This window comes from Oryctolagus cuniculus, chromosome 4 (genome assembly GCF_964237555.1).
Source record: "Oryctolagus cuniculus chromosome 4, mOryCun1.1, whole genome shotgun sequence".
NCBI lineage: Eukaryota > Metazoa > Chordata > Mammalia > Lagomorpha > Leporidae > Oryctolagus > Oryctolagus cuniculus.
Genome location: NC_091435.1, coordinates 143,187,460 through 143,209,912, shown reverse-complemented (window position 1 = coordinate 143,209,912; position 22,453 = coordinate 143,187,460). Strand labels below are relative to the sequence as shown.

At 43.7% G+C, this 22,453-nt stretch overlaps 1 protein-coding gene across 6 annotated transcripts in view; it reads right to left on the bottom strand.

Moving 5' to 3' along the window:
• Positions 1–22,008, bottom strand: part of CEP70 (centrosomal protein 70) — a 61,457-nt gene extending 39,449 nt beyond the window's left edge. For 2 of the 6 annotated variants that reach the window (XR_011388194.1, XM_070072763.1), the window contains exons 1-6: positions 21,778–22,008; positions 19,414–19,516; positions 4,589–4,702; positions 1,122–1,212; positions 878–1,001; positions 380–560 (exon numbers count right to left, since the gene is read on the bottom strand). Coding sequence is in view for 3 of the 6 variants with exons in the window: in XM_070072763.1 (XP_069928864.1) it covers positions 380–560; positions 878–1,001; positions 1,122–1,212; positions 4,589–4,702; positions 19,414–19,455 (552 nt within the window). In the remaining 3 variants the exon portion in view is untranslated. Of the gene's footprint in view, positions 1–379; positions 561–877; positions 1,002–1,121; positions 1,213–4,588; positions 4,703–19,413; positions 19,517–20,845 lie in introns of all 6 variants that reach the window. The other 4 variants (XM_070072767.1, XM_070072764.1, XM_070072765.1 and 1 more) reach the window with 4 other exon arrangements.
• Between the last annotated feature and the right edge of the window lie 445 nt (positions 22,009–22,453).

Below are 22,453 nucleotides of genomic sequence, written 5' to 3'. Positions count from 1 at the left end.
AGGCTAAATGAAAAAAGGCTGCATATACATAACAGCCCATGTTATGTAAATTATTTTCGCCAACAGTCTCAATATACCCCAAATATTTATCAATTTCCTTGACTTCTTTGCCACTGAGATAATCAATGTTTCATTTCCCAACTGGCAAACAGGCAGCACTAACCTGTTCTAAATTTGGCAATAACTGTATATCAAAATTAGAAGAATGTGCCTTAGGCTGTGAAATGATTATGTTCCAGGGGCACTTTTATCTTTCCCAATTGGTTACCACAAAGATTTCCTTCTATCACAAGTACCACTGAATTCAGCAAGCGACCCAAGGATCAGGATGATTTGCTCTAGTACTAACCAACATCTAAGAAAATATGTAACTTGGTACCTGTAAAGTTTTCTGCTCCTTTTCAAGATCTTTTATTTTATTCTGCTGCTGGCAAACCCTATTTAGGGATTCATCCTCCAATTCACCAACTTTGGATTTCACACTCTCCATAATTTGTTCCAAGTCATTGGCACGTTGTTCCTGATGTGCTGCGCGGCTCTGTTCTAGCTGAAGTTCATTTCTAATTTAATACACACAATTCTCTCCTTTAGTATTTAAAAGTAAATCAAACCACATAACATATTAACACATTCACTTTCCAAAACTTTCTGCATTCTTGAAATTTCTATCTTCTCACAGAAAAAGAAATATAGCGTTCCATTACGTATCTATGCCAAGCTATTACCACAGGTTTTTCTATTAAAATGTTAACTATTTACCTATAAAAATAGCTTTAAACTTCATATTCAAAATCGAAAACTAAATTTTAAGGTTCTTTGCAAGACAGTTATTTTTAGAATGCATATCAACAAGTCAAAAGAATTTTTCCATTCTTACTTAAGCTGCTGATTAGTTTCTATAAGCTCCTGTATCATGCTCTGTTGACGTGCTGTTTCTTCTACCAACGTTTTCAAATTCTGTCTCATCCTTTGTGATGACTGCTTGTCAAAAATGATGAACTCTACATTTTGAAACATAACAGATAGTAAAAACAGAAGTGGGTAAGACATTTTTAAGATAAGAAATTTCAAAAGTAAAAAGAACCTTTTCCCCTTAAGGAGCAGAAATAGGATCCAAGTACCTTTAAGATCTTTTCTCTTGACCAGGCACAATGGTTTTAAGCCATGCTTCATCAACAGCATATTTATGTTCTCCCATTCTGCTTCTTCCTGCTACAATTTTGAGTAAAGACAAAAGAATCAACTTAGAGTGAAGAAATCCCCAATATATATAAATTCCTGTATTTCCAGGTAACAGAGGTTGTTCACCAAAAGGTTTTATTAAATGAGTTTATATGCATAAGATTAGAACATTTACCACTTGTAACAAGCTTAGCCACTGACTAGAAATATGCAAATAAGCACAAACTACTGCAGTGTACAGACTAATGATACGGAGGACTTAATGGCAACCTAAAGCAAACAAAAATCTTAAATCTGGTTCACTGAAATTATAACTGCATCCTTTAGCAAAGCCCTGCTCAGAAAAACTACAAACTACTTTATATTAATAAATCATATAAAAATTCACATTGTATATTTATATAAATTATATAAATTAATAAATTATATAAAATTCACATTTTGTATTTATATATATTTATAATATATAGTACATATTATATATTTATATATACTTATATTTGCATATATTTATGCATTTTATATTTATATAAAATTTATAATTATATAAAATTATAAAATATATTAAAAATAATTTTTTTTTTTTACAGGCAGAGTGGACAGTGAGAGAGACAGAGAGAAAGGTCTTCCTTTGCCGTTGGTTCACCCTCCAATGGCCGCTGCGGCCGGCGTGCTACAGCCAGCACACTGCGCTGATCCGAAGCCAGGAGCCAGGTGCTTTTCCTGGTCTCCCATGGGGTGCAGGGCCCAAGCACCTGGGCCATCCTCCACTGCACTCCCGGGACACAGCAGAGAGCTGGCCTGGAAGAGGGGCAACCGGGACAGAATCCGGCACCCCAACCGGACTAGAACCCGGTGTGCCGGCGCCGCTAGGCGGAGGATTAGCCTAGTGAGCCACGGTGTCGGCTATAAATAATTTAATAGTTGAATTACTCAGAAACAAGCATCATGGTCACAGGAAAAATCTGACTAGTTGGCGTCAATAACTTTTTTTGAAGATTTATTTAAGTGAAAGTTACAAAGAGAGAAGGAGAGGCAGAGAAAAAGAGGTCTTCTATCTGCTGGTTCACTCCTTAGATGGCCACAATAGCTGGAGCTGTGCCAATCTGAAGCCAGGAGCTTCTTCCAGGTATCCCACACAGGTGCAGGGGCCCAAGGAGTTGGGCCATCTTGTACCACTTTCCCAGGCCATAGCAGAGAGCTGGACCAGAAGTGGAGCAGCCAGGACCCAAACCAGCGCCAATATGGGATACTTGCATTGCATACAGAAGTTTTATTTACCCTCTATGCCACAGTGCCAGCCCCAATAACTTTATTTTTTAAGATTTATTTATTTGAAAGGTAGAGTTACTGGGGTGGGGGGGCGTGGGAAGAGATCTTCCATCAGCTGGTTCATTCCCCAAATGGCCGTGACAATGGTCAGGGCTAGGTCAGACTGAAGCCAGGAGCCAGGAACTCCATCTTGGTCTCCAATGAGGGTAGTAGGGGTCCAAGTACTTGGGGTGTCTTCTGCTGCCTTCTCAGGCACATTAGCAGGCAGCTAATTGGAAGTGGGGCAGCTGGGACTTGATACTACACTTGATCTTATCCAAAAGGCCGAGAAGCGCGATGACAGCTGGGACTTGAACAAGTACTCTGATAGATCCAGACTCACAGGCAGTGGTTTAACTGACTGCACCACACCACTGGCCTGGTACAAACCATTTTAAATAGTTTCTTGTATAATGGATAAGGTCTAACATCTATTTCTATTCTCACAGAATCACCCTGAAAGATACTCTTAAATCTTGTGTCCCTAATTCTAAATATGTAATTACATTCTAAATTTGAGAAGGGGACTCTAACTCTCTAGACAAAGCAAATTAAAAACAATGCAAAGAAATAAGAAACAAAAAAAAGTAATAAGAAAATAATAGGGGGCCAGCAGGTTAAGCTATTACTTGCAATCCTGACATCCCACAAAGAAGTACCAACTTGAGTCCTGGCTGCTCTGCTTACAGGTTAGCCCCCTGCTAATGCACCTGGGAAGGCAATGGAGGATGGCCCACGTATTTGAGCCCCTGTCATCCATGTGGGAGACCAGGATGGAGACCCAATTCCTGGCTTCAGCCTAGACCAGCCCTGACTGTTGCAGTCATCTGGGGAATGAACCAACAGATAGAAGAGCACTCTCTGTCACTCTGCCTGTCAAATAAATAAATCTTTAAAAAAAATTGTTGGCATTGTGCATAGTGGCTAAAGGCTGCCCTGCAACACCACATAGGCACAGATTTGAATCCCAGCTGCTCCACTTCCAATCCAGCTCCCTGTTGATGTGCCTGGGAAAGCAGTGGAGGATGGCCCAAGTACTTGGGCCCCTGCATCCACATGGGAGACCCAGAAGAAGCTCCTGGCTTTGGACTAGCACAACTAGCTGTTGTAGCCATTTAGGGAGTGAACCAGCAGACAGAATACTCTCTGTAACTCCGCCTTTCAAATAAATATAATCTTAAAAAAATTATTTTTAAAATACCCTTAGGGGGCCAGGGCTGTGGTGTAACAGGGAAAGCCACCACCTGCGGTGTCAGCATCCCATGTAGGCACCAATTCAAGTCCTGGCTTCTTTACTTCTGATCCAGCTCCCTACTAATGCACCTGGGAAAGCAGTAGAGGATGGTCCATGTGCTTGGGCTCCTGCACCCATGTGGGAGGCCCAGATGAACACCCTGGCTCCTGGCTTTGACCTGGCCATGCAGCCATTTGGGGAGTGAACCAGCAGATGGAAGATCGCTCTCTCTACCTCTCTGTTATTCAGCCTTTCAAATAAGTAAGTCAGTATTTAAAAAAAAAAAAAAAACATTTAAATAAAACATTCATAGTTTTATGATTTTTTTTTACCAATAAGCATTCTAGCAAAGTTTAATGGAGAGAGTACACCTGACAGACCAGGCAGGCATCACAGTGAAGAACTGAGAGCCTCATGATCCATTTTTATTGTAAATACAAGGATCAATTTTGAAATTATAACCAAGAATGTAGGACTTAAGCAAAAAGGGGGCACTGGGAACAGGAGCAGAGAATCTGAAGCAGTTTGTAGGTATATGCTCTCTTGAGCTTGTTTCTCAGAGAACATCAAGAAAGGCTTATCTTCCAACATGTTACTCAGAGGTGTCAGACCACCATAAACAAGCAACTTTAAGACTGTAAGATGGGGCCAGCATTGTGGTACAGAAGGTTAAGCCACCACTTGCAATACTTGCATCTCATATTGGAGTAACAAAACCATATAACAGTCTTGAATCTGGCATTTCCCAAAAATTATTTGACCAATTACTTGAAGAATTTTTTCAAAGTCAAATTTTTCATTTGTACACAACATTCTTCAGTACATAGTAAGAAACACCAGCTTAGACTACTTTAAGCTTACCTGCTTTTCAGCCATGAGTTTGTCTGATAACTGACTGGACTGCTGGGCTTTAGGGGATGCTGGAGACATTGTGGAATCAGAAGTGGAGATTGGCAATAAAAAAATCTGAGTTGCCTAATGAACAAAAGTGAAATGAGTTAAGAGAAATCATACTTAAAAGAACACACTACTCTTGCAGGGCAAATTAGGCCACTCCTGCGTCAAAACTTTATGACTTCCTAGACCGTTGATGGAAGAATCATTTGAATAAATGCTATCCTATAATGGTCTTCTCTGGAATAAAACATTCTGGGGTTTTAGACACATATACACCTCCACACATATGAGAGCAAGAACTATTTGTTTTAACTAGATAACATGAAAAGCACATGAAACTAAAAACTGTTACCTTTTAGAAGTAGCTACTTCCCTCAAACCTAAAAGAATGCTCTTTGATCCACAGTTACAGGCCAGCCTGACAATCACTGGACTCCAAGAATAAATGGAACGCTACTAACAGGATCAGCAGAGAGAAAGAGACATCTTCCATTCGCTGGTTCACTCCCCAAATGCCTACCGGCACCCAGGCCTGGGCCAGGCCAAAACCAGGAGCTGGGAACTCCATTCACATCTCCCATGTGGAGCACTTGGGCCATCATCTGCTGCCTTCTCAGGTAATTAGCCAGAAGAAGCTGGAATGGAAGTACAGTAGCCAAGACTAAAACAGGCACTGTGATACAGGGGTATCCCAAGTGGCAGATTAACAAGCTAGGTCACAACGCTTGCCTTGGAGTGCTACTGTCTTAGGATGTCTTTATTCCCAAGTATATCAGAAGCTAGCAACAAAGGTGCATGTGTATATGTATATGTGTGTGTGTGTGTGCGTGCACACATGAAAGTTTATATTTAACTTGCTCTTTTCTTGTTATCTAATATTCAACCATTCCACAGGAAAACATTCTTTGTCTATGATATATAGACAAAATTCCTCCTTTCTAGAAGCAAAATCATCCACATTCATTAAGATCACGGAATAGCAGAGCTTGAAGGGGCAATGGAAACTACTGAGTCCAAAATCTCTAGCTGTTTGCTGTCACAGGAAAGAGTATGGTGAGAGCATGATGTGCTATAATCATCTCATCCCAGAGAGGTGAAATCATCTTCTAAAGATTGAAAAGGAGGTCTCCTGGCCGCCAGCTCTGGGCTCCTTCCAAAGCATTCTCTGTCCTCATGTACCTGCTTCCTCCAAATTACAAATGACCATCATTTATTTCTAGCTAAACCTATTAACACTCAGAGGATGTTACAAATTCCCAAACTCTGCCATTTCTGCTGGTTGACATCACAGATTACTCTCTCCCCTTCAAATCTTCATCTTTGGTCTTCAAAGAAGGAGGTACCTTTCTCTGAAGGGAGGAGAGAACCTCCACTTTGACTATGACCTTGTCTAAACAAGATAAGAGTCGGAGAACTCAGAGGGCTTCCATAGCCTTGGAAACTCATGACTGGAGCATGGGGAGATTACTGAGGCCATAAACAAGAGTGTCAATTTGTAAAGTCAACAGCAGGAGTCACTGTGCACTTACTCCTCATGTAGGATCTCTGTCCTTAATGTGCTGTACATTGAGACTTAGTGCTATAACGAGTACTCAAACAGTATATTTCACTTTGTGTGTTTCTATGGGGGTGCAAACTGTTGAAAGCTTTACTTAATGTATACTAAACTGATCTTCCGTTTAAAAAAAAAAAAAAAGGAAGAAGAAATTATCAATTCCCAATTCCCAACTTGACTCTCACTGGGATTAAACATGACAATAGGTCTGATCTGATTTCATCATCATTTAAAAAATCATCTATTATTTTTCACTTTATGTTTCTGTGTGGGAGCAAACTGTTGAAATCTTTACTTAATGTATGCTAAACTGATCTTCTGTATATAAAGAGAATCGAAAATGAATCTTGATGTGAATGGAAGGGGAGAGGGAGTGGTAGAGGGGAGGGTTGCGGGTGGGAGGGATGTTATGGGGGGAAGCCATTGTAATCCATAAGCTGTACTTTGGAAATTTATATTCATTAAATAAAAGTGAAAAAAAAAATCTTGATCTTTCAAATGTCATCAATTATGCTAATAGTATCTCCAGCCTTTATTTGAAATAAAGTTCCTTTTTGAAAAGGCCAGCCAACTTTAACTGCTATCATCTTTCAGCTGGTTTTGTTAACTTTATACCAGAGAAATTGCTAAAAATACACAGAAGTAGAAAAAGAGTATGATGAACCCTCTGTTTACAACACAGCTCCAATGATCATCAACATTCTTCCATTCATTTTCTTTTTCCTCAATCATGTATATCTCAGTACAGTTAGCCCTTTGTAGTCATGGCTTCCACATCCAATATAACCAACCATGCAAACTGAAGACACAGGGAAAAAATTACATTTGTACTGAGTATATACAGACTTTCTTGTCATTATCCCCTAAACAATATAGTCTAACACTTATATAGCATTTGTGTTATTATAATCTAGAGATGAATTAAAGTGCACAGGAGAATATCTGTAGGTTACATACAAATACTATGCCATTTAATAAAAGACTTAAGTATCTACAGATTTTAATATCCATGAAAGAAGCTTGAACTAAGTTCCTTGCAGATACAGGGATAACTATACATCTCTAACACCTAAGACTCTTAAAACACAGCCTCAATGTCATTCTCACAATAAAATAATGCCTTAATATCATTTACTGTCTAATCTATGTTCAGTTTCCCCAAAATGTCTTCCAATGTCCAGTGACTTTTGTTTCAAATCAGGATCCAAATAAGGGTCACATGTAGTACTTGGTTGATGTTATTTTCTAAAGTCTCTTCTATGGCAATTCTATTCTCCCTCTCCTCCTTTTTTAAAACAAGCTATTTATTGAAAAAGCAGTCCTTTTGTCTTGTAAATCTACCCGCATTTTGGATTCAGTTTATTATGTCCTTGTCAATTAACATGTCTCCAGTAAGTAATACTTACTCCTAATATGTGGAGCTCAGACAACATGTTGAAAGCGTTTAGAACAAGTGCCTGGCACATAGCTGAATATATATATGTATATATACACACATACACTTCTACCTCAAAAAGGATCTAACCTAGTTATCTCTTATTATCTTAGGTTTTCTTCTCCAAATTAATCAGTTAACTGATCAAGAGGGTTTTGTTTAACAGAAACATGTCTCAGATAAGACAAATTTCTCTAAGATTTAAAAAGGCTGCTTTAAAAAATAAAAAGATTTTATTTCTGAAAGAGTTACAGAGAGAGGTAGAGACAAAGAGAGGTCTTCTATCCGCTGGTTCATCCCTAGATGGCTGCAACAGCTGGAGCTGTGCTGATCCAAAGCCAGGAGTTTCTTCTGGATTTCCCACGTGGGTGCAGGGGCCCAAGGACTTGGGCCATCTTCTAATGCTTTCCCAAGCCATAGCAGAGAACTGGATCAGAAGAGGAGCAGCCGGGACTAGAAGCAGTGCCCATGCGGGATGCTGGCGCTTCAGGCCAGGGCTTTAACCCACTGCGCCACAGCACTGGCCCCAAGGCTGCTTTTTGGTAAACATATACTAGGCAACTCTGCCTCTAAAGACAACTGAGAAAACTTAACAAAGTCTGTTTTTTTTTTAAAAAAGATTTATTTACTTGAAAGTCAGAGTTACACAGAGAGAGGAGAGGCAGAGAGAGAGAGAGGTCTTCCATCCAATAGTTCACTCCCCAGATGACTGCAACGGCTGGAGCTGTACCAATCGGAAGCCAGGAGCTTCTTCCGGGTCTCCCCCGCGGCTGCAGAGGCCTAGAAGTACTATTTCATTAAGTCTAAATCTTCTACTGCTTTCCCAGGGCCATAGCAGAGAGCTGGATCAGAAGTGTAGCAGCCTGGACTAGAAACGGCGCCCATATGGGATGCCAGCACTTCAGGCCAGGGTGTTAACCCGCTGCGCCACAGCACCGGCCCCAACAAAGTCTGTTTTCTTAAGACTTCTTATAAGCATTAAAGAACAAAATAATAAGCAATGGACAGACACAAATCAATCAAGAAGATGAATACCCACTTCTTCCCTGAAGGGATTTGCCAATTCCAAGAAAAGAGCTGAGAAATGAACACTAAAGACCAAAGCCACCACAGGTTGAAGCTGTGAGGGAGATGGGTTACCCTCTCAGGAGAAAGGTAAAGCAGAGAAGTAAACCACCTCTCCCACGAACCTGAAACCTGGCCTACCCTCTTGTGGGCTATTCTAGTACTTAAAGATCCCATATTAATAGTACTTCTAGGCACCTAGCAGAAACATAAAAGCTTCTCTGGAGAAAGGCCTCAAATTACCCCCACAAAAGTCTTTCAAATAGAACATCTAGCACACTGCAAAAAAAAAAAGTGGTGGAGGCGATGTCATCCATGCTGTATGACACAGTCATAGCAGGAGGAGGGGTATTCCACAAAGCAGTAAACTCCTGACTGAACTCAAGCCATCGTCTCTGTGGTTTTTATTAGGTTTAATAATGATGTAGTCATGGGGCTTGGGTGTGGGACTCATGGACATCCATACTAAGTCAAATTATTATTCCTTATAAAAAAAAGTTACAGGAAGCAACTGGAGAAATAAGAGGGGAAATATATCTAGAGCAAAATATTATTGGGAACAAGAGTAATGAGGAGTTCTATGAGAAAACAGAACGGAAAGAGCATGCAGGTGCTTGTTCCCAGAAACACCCTGATGAGAATGGTAGGCACCTACTTAATATTACGGCAGGTAGACTGATGTAGAAGCACTGCCATTCTTACAAAGGTTAGGACGTTATGCCCCTGCTTGGAAATGTAGAACAAAGTAACAAGGAACTCTTACATTAGGCAATGGAATAGATCCTATAAAAAACATGGCTGTTGGGGGTGTGATTTACCTTTAGAAAAGTAGGATATAATCACTAGAACTTTTTCTATGCAGTTTTAACCTTTTAAAGTAAATCTATTAACCTTCAAAGGTTAAAGTCTAAACCTTAGACTTTTTTGTCTAGCACCTTTAGATAAATTAAGCAGGTTTCATATAGCTGATGCATCCACTAGAATAGAGAAAATATTAATGGGAAGGTTACGTTGAGGCCATGAAAGGAAAGTGAAAACAATATTAATAGAGAAAGGTTATGCACAGATGATCACTTGTAATGTATTCTTTCTCAGAAAGAACAGAGGCTTAGGAGGAAGAAGACTTAATGAAAAATATGTGTAAAAAGAGTATAAAATAAAGCTATGAGAAGGAACAGCAGAATGCTACCTAAATGTCGTCTCCTCATCTCATTTCTTTGCCAACATTTCACCTCCTTTGGGACTCCCTGAACCTGCAGAGGCTGGACTGTGGCAACAAAGACATACAAGAAATAAAGACAAGGCAAACTGAAAAAGCATCAAAAGAATCAACTAATAAAGACTTCTTTAACTGTAATTATTAGACACAAACCATGAAACAACTATGCTCAGAACAGCCAAAGAAAAACAAAAGCTTGATTTTCTGGCAGGAAACTATAAAATGAGTTACAGAACATATCTGAAGGGGCCGGCTCTGTGGCACAGCAGGTTAAGCCACCACCTACAGTGCCAGCATCCCATAGGGGTGCCAGTTCAAGTCCCAGCTGCTCCACTTCTGATCCAGCTCCTGCAAATGCACCTGAGAAAATAGCAGAGGATAGCCCAAGTACTTGGGCCCCTGCACCCACGAGGGAGACCTAGAGGAAGCTCCTGGCTTCAGTCTGGCCCAGCCCTAGCCTTTGTAGCCATCTGGGGAGTGTGCCAGCAGATCAAAGACTTCTCTCTCTCTCTGCCTCTCCCTCTCTAACTCTACCTTTCAAATAAATACTAAAAAAAAGAATGTATCTGGAAAAGAATAAACAAAAAATCCAGAATGAAAAGTTAGAAAAACTGAAATTGAGATCTCAAAGTAAATGCTTAACAGTAAATCAAAGAACAGAAGAGAATATTAATGACTAGATGGAGAGTTAAAGAGAAATTCTCAAAGGTTTCAGAAAAACGGAAGACATCCTTCTTCAAATGGAGAAGACACTGATGAAGTATAACATATGTATAACTGGTACCCAAGAACAGAGGAAACGCTAAAGCAGAAGCAGCATTTGAAATTAAAAAGGCTGAGAAAATCTGAGAATCAGTGAAAGACAAGCACACACATACTAGAACCTCAATATATTGCAACAGCATAGGAAAAAAAATCAAAATTATACATATCATAGTGAAATATAGAAAAATAAAAACGTGGAGAAGGATCTTAGAAGCAATCTGAGAAGTGTCCATGTTCATGTCCTGGCTCCACTTTTCATCCAGCTTTCCAATGTGTGCCCTGGGAGGCAGCAGGTTAATGTTCATGGCACCCACATGGGAGACCTATATTGAGTTCAAGGTTCCTGGTTTCAGCCAGGCCCAGCCCCAGCTGTTGTGGGCATTTGAGGATTAACCAGCAGATGGAAGATCTCTGTTTCTCTCTCAATCTCTTTTAAATAGAATAAAATAAAATTTTAAAAATCTAAGAAAAAAAGGTTATCCTCACAGAAGTGACTGTCCGAATGTCTAACCCTCTTAGCAGTAACAATGGAAACTAATAGTGGACTAGTTCTTTCAATATACTGAAAGGTAATAATTTTAGAAAAGAATTCTAAACCCAGTGAAAATATCCCCTACCAGCGATGGAGTGCAGCGAGTAGAGCCGCTGCCTGGGCGCTGGTTTGAGTCCCAGCTGCTCCACTTCCGATCCAGCTCTCTGCTGTGGCCTGGGAAAGCAGTGGAAGATGGCCCAAGTCCTTGGGCCCCTGCACCCATGTGGGAGACCTGGAAGAAGCTCCTGGCTCCGGATCAGCACAGATCCGACTGTTGCGACCAACTAGGGAGTGAACCAGCGGATGGAAGACCTCTCTCTCTCTCTCTGCCTCTTCTTCTCTGTGTAACTCTTTCAAGTAAATAAATAAATCTAAAAAAAAAAAAAAAAGGATTCCATTTTAAAAAAATCCCCTAATAATAAATCAAGGTTATCCCTTGAGCTCTTCCTTCCCAACTTGAGCTCAAAGGAGGGTGGCAAGATGAAGGCCATTCTGCCATCAAGGAAGACTCAAGAATATGTCATCAATATTCACAAGCCCATCTAGGGAGTGGGTTTCAAGAAGCATGCCCCTGGGGACTCAAAGAGAACTGGAAATTTGCCATAGAGAAGATGGGAATTCCAGATGTAAACACTGACACCAGGCTCAACAGGCTGCCTGGCCAAAGAAATAAGGAACGTCCCATATCACATCCAGGTGCTGCTGTCCAGAAAACATTACGAGGATGAAGATTCAAACAAGCTCCATATGTTGGTTAAAAACATCTATGGCTCATGTGGATGAGAACTGCTGACTGACAAATAATGTTATAAAACTGCAAAAAGTAAAATAATGATAAAGGCAAAAGTAAGGGATTTAAGTAAATAGCATAAAACAGTCTGAGAGATCTGTTTTATAAAATACTCTAGATGAGATGCTTCATGGAGATGGAAAGACTCCCTGAAAGAACAGCAGAGATGTGGGGAAAAATGAAACACTAGGAAATGGGCGAGAGTGATTCCATGTGTAGTTTAAAAAAGAAATTAATGTACAATAACAAGAAACAGGGTAAAAAGAGTCAGTATTCCAACTTTGTCTACAATGCAGGAGGAAGGTAGTAAATGTAACTGTTAACAGACTTTAAGTTAAGGATGCTGACAAATTTCTAGGATAATGACTAGTAAACGGGGAAAAAAAATGATGAGGATGAACCCAAAATGAGTCAAAAATAAAGAGGTGAAACAAAAAGAAAGCACATGGTCCTTGGTAATATGCAGATTTAAACCTGCATATGTAATTATGATACACTTAGGTAGCTCTAGTTAAAAGACAAAGATTATAAAACAGGATTATTTTAAAAAATCAAGATATATGCTGTGGAAGGAAAAAAGGCATTTAAACTACCAAAAAGTCAGATAAATATATACAGAACACCTAAAAGAATAAATAAAATAGAAAGGATTCTGGAAAGATAACATGGTCACAGCAGTTTTTGAATCTTTGAACCCCCACAAAAAAGCAGAAGGAAGCAACTGGGAACCAGCATCGAGGCAAAGCAGGTTAAACTGCAGCTTGTAACATCAGCATCCCATATCGGAATGCTGGTACAAGTCCAGGCCACTCACTTCCAATCCAGCTTCCTGCAAATGTTCTGAGGGAAGACAACAGGGCATGGCCCAAGTGACAGGGACTCCAGGAGCCCCTGGAAAGGAAGGGAAGAAACATACATGGTGTAACCCTCCAGGAGCCCTGAGAGACAGGAGAAATATATACAACGTAATCTTCAGATGCTGCATAAACTGAGTCTTGCCTATTGCCAAACTGAGTTCTCTGAGAACTCCTATGCAAAACAGGCCACATCAGTATCAGTATCCTGACTGGCTCACAGATTTTTGCCTTATTTACATCTGTACAGGCCAATCAGATGAACTTCCTCCTTTAGAAATAAATACAAAGTCCCAGACACAGCATTTGGGGGGGGGGGGGTGTCAGGCAGGTTAGACAGTGAGAGAGAGACAGAAAGGTCTTCCTTTTTCCGTTGGTTCACCCCGCAGTGGCCGCTGCGCTGCTGTCGGCACACTGCACTGATCCGAAGCCAGGAGCCAGGTGCTTCTCCTGGTCTCCCATGCGGGTGCAGGGCCCAAGCACTTGGGCCATCCTCCACTGCACTCCCAGGCCACAGCAGAGAGCTGGACTGGAAGAGGGGCAACCAGGACAGAATCCAGCGCCCCGACCGGAACTAGAACCCGGGGTGCCGGCGCCGCAGGCGGAGGATTAGCCTATTGAGCCAAGGCACCGGCCAAGACAGACAGCCTTTCATCTACAACCCCTTTTGTGCCTCCTCCTTGAAGTCAGAAGCTTTTTCTTCTCTCAATAAACTTTCCTCTTTGCTCATTCTTCCTGGTCTCAATATGCCTCATTCTTCATGGTCACAAGACAAAGAACCCAGTAGGGAGAAAAGAGCTGTAATATAAAGATCTATGACATTTCTAAAGAATCCAGCAAAAAGAGCAACCTACAACATAAGCCTTTGGGTCCCTGAAACTCAAATGGAAACCAGGATGGAATTCCTGGCTCCTGGCTTCAGGATGGCCCAGCCCCCACTGTTGCTGGCATTTGGAGAAGTGAACCAAGGGAATGGAAATCAATTCTTTCCTCTCCCTCTCTCTCCCTTTCAAATAAATCATCAAAAGAAAAACAGAAGCAACTAGGTAGCAAAGCTGAAACCCTAAAACAATGTTACACCAAAAGTTGTTATTCCCATAAACAAAAATGTGAGGACAAACCACCAACAGCCACAAGAACTGCCTGGTTCCAACATCTGTGCAGAAGTAAAGAAAACTGCAAGCAGTATCTGCTGCTTAGGAGAGAGTGGACAAGAGAGCTCCCAAGTTCACTGATAGTCACTGCTGTACTAATATGAGAAGAGCAGGAGAAACTAGAAGGGGTTTTGCCCTCTCTTGTCATAAGGACAGAAGATGCTGGAGCCCTTAAGAACATTCAAAACAGATATGCTACTGCTCCATGACCAGGCTCATCATGGGTAGAAACTTCTGGGGAAGGAATCAAAAGGAGCAGACAGAGAAGGAGAGAAGGGAAGGTCTAGAACAAAGACAGGAAAAACAGAACCAGGAAATTTTAGAAAACAAACTGCCATATTTGCTAACACCACACAAAAACAGAAGAGGGAATACTAACAATTTACAAAAGCGTTGTGAACTCTAAACTATTATAAAAGCTCAAAAAAAGCTAATTTTTCATATAAAACTGAGCAAACCAAAGCATTAATTCTATCAGAAGTTTATATTTTAAGAGACTAATATCCCTATAAGAAAAATACTTCAGACTGACATGCCAACAAAACAGACTGAAACAATAACCTACTATTTAAAAGTAAGCTAAAACAGAAGGGAGAGGGCAGAACAAGGAGGCAGGTCACTAAGATGCTATAGTGACTACCTCCCCCCAGAGATACCAATTTAAAACAACTATCTGCACACTAAGTCACCTTTATCTAGAGAAGCCAGTTGAGCAATCACAGTAAAAAGTCACATTAAAGCAAGCAGAGAGGAAAGAGTTGTCTGCCTCTCCAATTCTGAGTACAATCCAATTTTCATTGGCTACCAAAAAAGCAAAATACCTAGGAATAAACTTAACCAAAGAAGTGGAAGATTTCTACAATGAAAATTATAAATCATGGATGAAAGAGATTGACAAGGGCATAAACAGAAAGCATCCTGTATGCATGAATTGGAAGTAGTATCATTAAAATGTCCATACAACCCTAAGTGATTTATAGATCCAGTGCAATCCCTGTCGCTCCCCGTCTTCGTGGAGGAACGACACAGGACCCTGCGTTGTTCTTTCGTCTGCTCGGCCCTCCCCGGGTTTGCTGCTGGTTCTTCCCGGGTTGGCTACCGACCCTTCCACCTCCGTGGAAGGGCAGTTCCCCCTAGCCACTTTCCCCACTTCCGCGGGGGAGCGGCACACCGCCGGCAGGCTCTCTCGGGGGCTGCACAGGTGTTCCTTCAGATAGATGTTCCTGGTGCATGTTGTCTCTCTCCTCCTTTATAGTCCTCTTCCACCAATCCCAACTCTGCTACCCACACGCCGAGTACGCTGCTCTCCTCCAATCAGGAGCAGGTCCTACAGTTTATTGGTTGAACTGGAGGCAGCTGTGTAGAAGCTGTTTCCTCCTCTCCCAGCGCCATATTGTGGGAGAGCAGATGCATAGAATAAGTCTTAATTCCAGTAACTTAGTCTAGTCCGAGTTGCTCCCCACAAATCCCTACCAAAGTACCAATGACATTTTTCATAAAACTAGAAAAATACTAAAATTTATATATAACCACAAAAGACCCTAAATAGAAAAAAAAATCCTGAGCAAAAAGAACAAAGCAACGAGCCGGCGCCGTGGCTCAATAGGCTAATCCTCCACCTTGCGGCGCCGGCACACCGGGTTCTAGTCCCGGTTGGGGCGCCGGATTCTGTCCCGGTCGCCCCTCTTCCAGGCCAGCTCTCTGCTATGGCCAGGGAGTGCAGTGGAGGATGGCCCAGGTGCTTGGGCCCTGCACCCCATGGGAGACCAGGAAAAGCACCTGGATCCTGGCTCCTGCCATCGGATCAGCCCGGTGCGCCGGCTGCAGCGGCGGCCATTGGAGGGTGAACCAACGGCAAACGGAAGACCTTTCTCTGTCTCTCTCTCTCACTGTCCACTCTGCCTGTCAAAAAAAAAAAAAAAAAAAAAAAAAAAAAAAAAAAAAAAGAACAAAGCAGGAGTCATTATATAACATGAAATTAAAATGTTACAAAGCTACCATAATTTGGCTGGACTCACGGCTCACTAGTCGCAAACAGGCTAATCCTCCGCCTGTGGCGCTGGCACCCCGGGTTCTAGTCCTGGTTGCTCCTCTTCCAGGCCAGCTCTCTGCTGTGGCCCGGAAGTGCAGTGGAGGATGGCCCAAGTGCTTGGGCCCTGCACCCACATGGGAGACCAGGAGAAGCACCTGGCTCCTGCCTTCGGATCAGCGCAGCGCGCCGGCCATAGCGGCCATCGGAGAGGTGAACCAACAGAACAGGAAGACCTTTCTCTCTGTCTCTCTCACTGTAACTCTGCCTATCAAAAAAATAAATAAATAAAGCTACTATAATTTAAAAAGCATGGTACTGGCACCCAAGTAGACACAGACCAGTGAAACAGAATCAAGACTCAAGAAGTAAACCCACATATCTATAGCCAACAGATCTTTGACACAGGTGCTATGCACATGCATTAGAAAAGGGGAAACCTTTTCAATAAATGGTGCTAAAAAACTGGATATCCGTATTCTTCAGAAAACCAGACCTCTATTTCATGACATGTTCAAAACCCAACTCAAAATGGATTAAAGATGTAAACATAAGATTGAAGCTAGCCGGCACCATGGCTCAATAGGCTAATCCTCCGCCTTGCAGAGCCGGCACACCAGGTTCTAGTCCTGGTCAGGGCGCCGGATTCTGTCCCGGTTGCCCCTCTTCCAGGCCAGCTCTCTGCTGTGGCCAGGGAGGGCAGTGGAGGATGGCCCAAGTACTTGGGCCCTGCACCCCATGGGAGACCAGGAGAAGCACCTGGCTCCTGCCTTCGGATCAGTGCAGCGCGCCGGCCGTGGCGGCCATTGGAGGGTGAACCAACGGCAAAGGAAGACCTTTCTCTCCCTCTCTCTCTCTCTCACTGTCCACTCTGCCTGTCAAAAAAGAAAAAAAAAAAGGCATACTTTTTTTTAAAGGGAGGGAAGAATGGAAGAATATAAAGTTAACACAGGATATTCTTTGTGACCTTTACTCTTGAAAACTAGATTCTCAGTATGGAAAAAAATTATACAGCTATGACAGAGAAATAAAAGCTCTGTGTCTCATGGCCAGCACTGTGGCATAGAAGATTAAGCCTCAACCTGCAGTGCCGGCATCCCATATGGGCACCGGTTTGAGTCCTGGTTGTTCCACTTCCAGTCCAGTTCCCTGCTGATAGTCATGGAAAGCAGAAGATGGCCCAAGTCCTTGGGCCCTTGTACCCATGTGGGAGACCCAGAGGAAGCTTCTTGCTCCTGGCTTCAGCCTGGCTATTGTGGCCTTTTGTGGAGTGAACCAGCGGATGGAGGATCTCTGTCTCTCCTTTCTCTATAGTTCTGCCTTTCAAATAAATAAGTAAATCCTAAGGAAAAAAAAAAAAAGCTCTGTATCCCAATCTGAATTGCAGGTACTAATGAGAACATATTATATATAAATGTTTAAATATGTTACCTATAGATAAAATTTTCTTAATTGTCTACTGAAAAGCCTACAACAGTAATCGATTCAGGATCCTTAATGTACAGATTATGATCACAAAATACCATTTCCCTGTAAAAGAAATCAGACTTTCTTAAAGAGCTAATTTCAGATATGGAACAGGAATTATTCAAGATATCATATAACAAGGAAGCTATCAAAAAATCACTAGGGTCCAATCAAAAAGGATAGGTTTGACTAGGCTTCCACTGGCCAAAGATGGAACAGTGTGAGCCTCAATAATAAGCATGAAATAAATTCATGAGTTTATAGTGATACTAGATTTTTTAAAAGGAACCAGCGCCGTGGCTCACTAGGCTAATCCTCCACCTTGTGGCGCAGGCACCCCGGGTTCTAGTCCCGGTCGGGGCGCCGGATTCTGTCCCGGTTGCCCCTCTTCCAGGTCAGCTCTCTGCTGTGGCCAGGGAGTGCAGTGGAGGATGGCCCAAGTCCTTGGGCCCTGCACCCCATAGGAGACCAGGAGAAGCACCTGGCTCCTGGCTTCGGATCAGCGCGGTGCGCCAGCCGCGGTGGCCATTGGAGGGTGAACCAACGGCAAAGGAAGACCTTTCTCTATCACTGTCCACTCTGCCTGTCAAAAAAAAAAAAAAAAAAAAAAAAAAAAAAGGAATTGTCTTCCAAAGACAAGGAACCAATTCATTATCTGGAAAGTTGGTAAATACATGGAGAGAATCAAGCATTTATCGGGCCTTTCTTATAAGAATTATACTGCTGGGTACCCAAATAAATGAAGAGACTAGTATTATCACTAACAAATGTAAGAGATTTGATGGCCTTAGGACAACTATTTTGCAACCTACAATAGATTTATGTGTCATCAAGTACCAATAGCTGCTGAAATCAGAGACAGAAAAACAGTAAGACCTTATGTGCTTCTTATGGTCTCAAATAGCAAAGAAATGCCAAAAGGATTGAATCTGAGTCGGAGCCAGTCTTGGATCCAGCTAACAATGTGCAGGAATTACCCAAGGCAGACGAACATACTAATTGTTTCTGTGTATGCAATCAGCAGATTCCAAACTGCACAAAATATACAGGCCAAATGACCCAGGATCTTAATCTCATATATTGTAAGGGAAAGGAAGAGAGAAAGCCTATAAAGAGTTAAAAAAAATTTAGAATCTAAACCTGTACATTTATGATAAAACTTGTTAAAGTGCCCAGAGAAATGATAAAAGTTAGAGAAGGGGCCAATGCTGTAATGTAGCAGATTAAGCCAAGGGCAACCCAGAATGAGTCTCCTGGCTCTGGCCTGGCCCAGCTCTGGTCGTTGTGGCCATTTGGGGAACGAATGAGCAGATGGAAGCTGTCTCTCGCAACTTTGCTTTTCAAATAAATGAGAGAAAGTATGCCAAGTATCAGAAGCAGGAGTTGTGATGAGATAGGGCAATGGAAGGGCTCCGGCATATCTGGGTGATATCATCTCATAATTCATTATGCTATACATTTGCCATGTGACTTTTTAATAAAAATTCATTTTACACTGAAAGGATTTTGTTGAATAACAAAAAAGATAATATTAACCAAAAGAAAGCTGGTACAACTCTGCAGCCAGACTGCATGAGTTTGACTTATGCATTCTGCCACATAGCCAAGAGTATAATAATCTCTGCATCAATTACCACATCATAAAATCAGGATAATACAGTAATTAGTTCACATGGTTTTGTGAGGATTAGGAATTAATAAACAGAGCACTGCCTGGCACGAGGCAGGACAGGGGTTAGGAGAGTCCAGGACAGCTAATCATCTAAGCAGTTACTTGGCCTGAGTTTAAAATATGTACCTGATAGGATTATCAGGAGTCAAAAGGAAGTATACCCAATGTGTTTAGTATAGTATTTAGTACACATCAGGTCCATGTTTCCCACGGCCTCCTAACATCTAGAATCACCGGTTGCGGCAGACATACCTCAGCCATAGCTCTTTCCTCCTGCACGTCACACCTGCTCATCCAAGATGATCTTAATGAAACGATCGGCCAGTGAGTCTCATGTGCGAAACTAGATCTTCATCTAGGGTTCAAAAAGATTAACGGATCAACCTCTTGGAAAGTTCAACCTCTTAGTGAGAAAGGTCTTGTGTTACTCCCAGCGCAGCGTCCATGGTGCCGGAAAGCCCTAAGCTGAAACTCCAACAGCCACAGTAAGCGCTGATGGCCTTCCTGGCTCACCATCATAAGCCTCCTCCCTCCTCTTCTCCCTTGTGGGTGATCCTGTGCCTGGCTGGAAGACTGCCTGCCTACCCCAAGCAGGAGGTTAGGAGGGCATGGCACACCATGCCTCCCGGGCACATTTCCCTGACCCCTGCTCCCAGGTGAAGGACCTTGTAAAGGGTCAAATAGGTAAACAACTCCTGGGTGTGCCCCAGACCCATAAGGACCACCTGGTAGGCTACTAGGCTATGTGACCTTCAAGCTGATTGGAGAAGCATAGTGGCGCCAATATCAGATCTATCCTATAGTGTTGCCCTGAATTAGCTACGCCCCCTCTGCCTGCCCTTTAAAAGCTTATGCTTCATCGTTAATAGACATGTTCACAGAAACTGGTCTTGAGTGCGTCTTGTCAAGAGCACCGTCACCAGTGCGGGCCTTGCAGGATCAGCCTACACCAGTCTGTGAAATAAACGTGGTGATAGTTTGCAGCAGCCTTTTCCCCACTGCAGGCTGTTAGAGGAGAAAAGTCCAGAACGCTGAAAGTCACAGAAGAGACTAAACTCTCCCTGGGGCAGAAGCGAGGCTGTAGCTCTACTCAGTGTCACAACACAACTAAAGGCAGGCTGTAGGAGTAAGGTTTGGGGGCTGAGAGTTGGTTTGCACTTGGCATACAGACAAGCAGGGGACAGGCATTTGGCTCAGCAGTTACCATACCTGCATCCCACAGCAGAGTGCCCAGGTTCACGTGCTGGCTTTCCTACCTATGCCAGCTTCTTGCTAGCACACACACACTGGGAGGCAGCAGGTTCTAGCTCAAGTATCAGGTCCCTGGTACGCAAGCAGAACACCTGAACTGAGTACCTGACTCCCAGCCCCAAGTGTTGCGAATATTTGGGAGTGAACCGGCTGATGAAAACTGTTTCTCTGCCTTTCAAATAAATAAAGTGAAAATAAATTAAAAAAAAACCATTAAAAAAATAGCCAAACACAGAAAAGCAAAAACACAGTTGTATCTTCCAGCACTGTCCAGGTTTCCCAACAATCTTTTGGGTCAAATGGTCCCTTATAATATAGCCTAACATGCATCAAACCTTAAAAAACTTATTTTTCTCGCCATTTGGGGGGCGGGGGGAAGAGAGCTGGAAATAACAGATCATGGCCAGTAATTTCTTTCTCAAGTGAGTCATACCGAAAATCTATAAACTTTCTCCGAAGGACGTATTCCAAATCACTCCAACAAATGAACACGCACGGCTTTCCAAGTCTGTGTTCTCCATGAAATGCAAACTAGTCCGAAGATAGGCCAACGTTCCAAAGGACGAACTGAATCCACCACCATTGGGCCCGGACGTCACCTCAACCAAACCATCCTGTGCCGGCGAGGTTACAAGGAGGGCCAGAACACCCTCCTCCCCCGCTCTGAAGCAACCCCGTCAGTGAAACTCCAAATCAGCCGCCTCGTACCCAAAAAGCGGAGCGGAGGCGGCCTGCTCTGCTTGGCAATACTCAAAGTAAAAACAAAAACAAATGCACGCAGAGGGCTGAGACCAACACGGGCAGTGGCTGCACGGCGTCAAACATTATGATGAGAAACCCTTGCTGACTGGTCTGTTACAAGCGTTACTGTTACAAGTGCCTCAGCTCGGGGGATTTTTCACCCTTTAAGAATCACATGAGGCTCCACGTGAAGTCAGAATCCCCTGCGCACCCCGGATCCAGAATGCGCCCGACAACCGGAGAAGGCGGGCTACGCGCCTCCGTGTGTCCCCGGCACCCTCCGCCGACACCTGCCCCACTCCGGGACGCCGAGGGCCGCGGCGGTCAGCGCCCGTCCGCCCTTCGCCGACTCGGCCAGGGTCTAGTCTGATCTAGCCGGGTCCGAGTCTGAGCTCCGCACTGCCTGCCTCGTCTAGCCCCCACAGCCGCCCTGGAAGGCAGCAGACTGCACACAGGAGCAAACGGAGACGCCGAAGACCACAAAGGCTGGGGGGCCGGGGCTCGAAGCAGGTTTAACCAATCCCCAAACCCTCACACAGCCTGCTGGAGCCGGTCCCAGCCCGCTCCACCCGGGGCGCCCGGCAACGCTCGGCGCCCACAGGCCGAGTCCCGAGCGCCACTCACCTTCCTCGGCCGCCCGGCCCGGCCCGGCCCGGCCCTGCCTGGCTCCGCTCCACCGCCTCCGGCCCCGCCTCCGCGACCGTTACCGACGCCAGTGGAGGTTGGCCAATCGAGCCCGAGCGGGTCGAGGTCAAACCTCTGCTCTGCCTCGGAACTTTCTGAGCGATTATCTCCGGCCTCTCGAGGAGGCTGGGTCCGCCGCGCGCCCCCTGGTTGGCTCCGGCTGCTGGGGGCGGGGCTTACCACCACCGCGGGCTGTCATAGGCCCGCTGACGTTTCAGTCGCGCTCTACGGCCTCTCGCTGGCTGGGGCTCTCGCTTACGGAGGGCCTCGGTTCCCCAGGAGATTTCAGATATGCAAATATGTGGCCGCAGGTGAAAATGAGGCTCGGAGCACCTGGCCACTGCGCAGGACCCTCGCCAGGACCGCGAGCTCCTGCTGGGGGAGCAGCCGGCGTGTCGAAGCTCCGGACCTGGGGGAGCCTCGGAGCGGCTGGCGTTTCACCCTCCCTTTGGGCGTTTTCCCGGTGGCCACGAAGTGTCTGGCCCTACATCGGGCTCCGTAAAATGCAGAGATGTGGACGCTGAGGGACAACGGTGGTTTTCCAGGGCCCTGTAGAGACTGGGTCTTGGGCTGCGTAGCATCTGGCAATCAGGGCTCACACTTGGTTTTCCAGTCA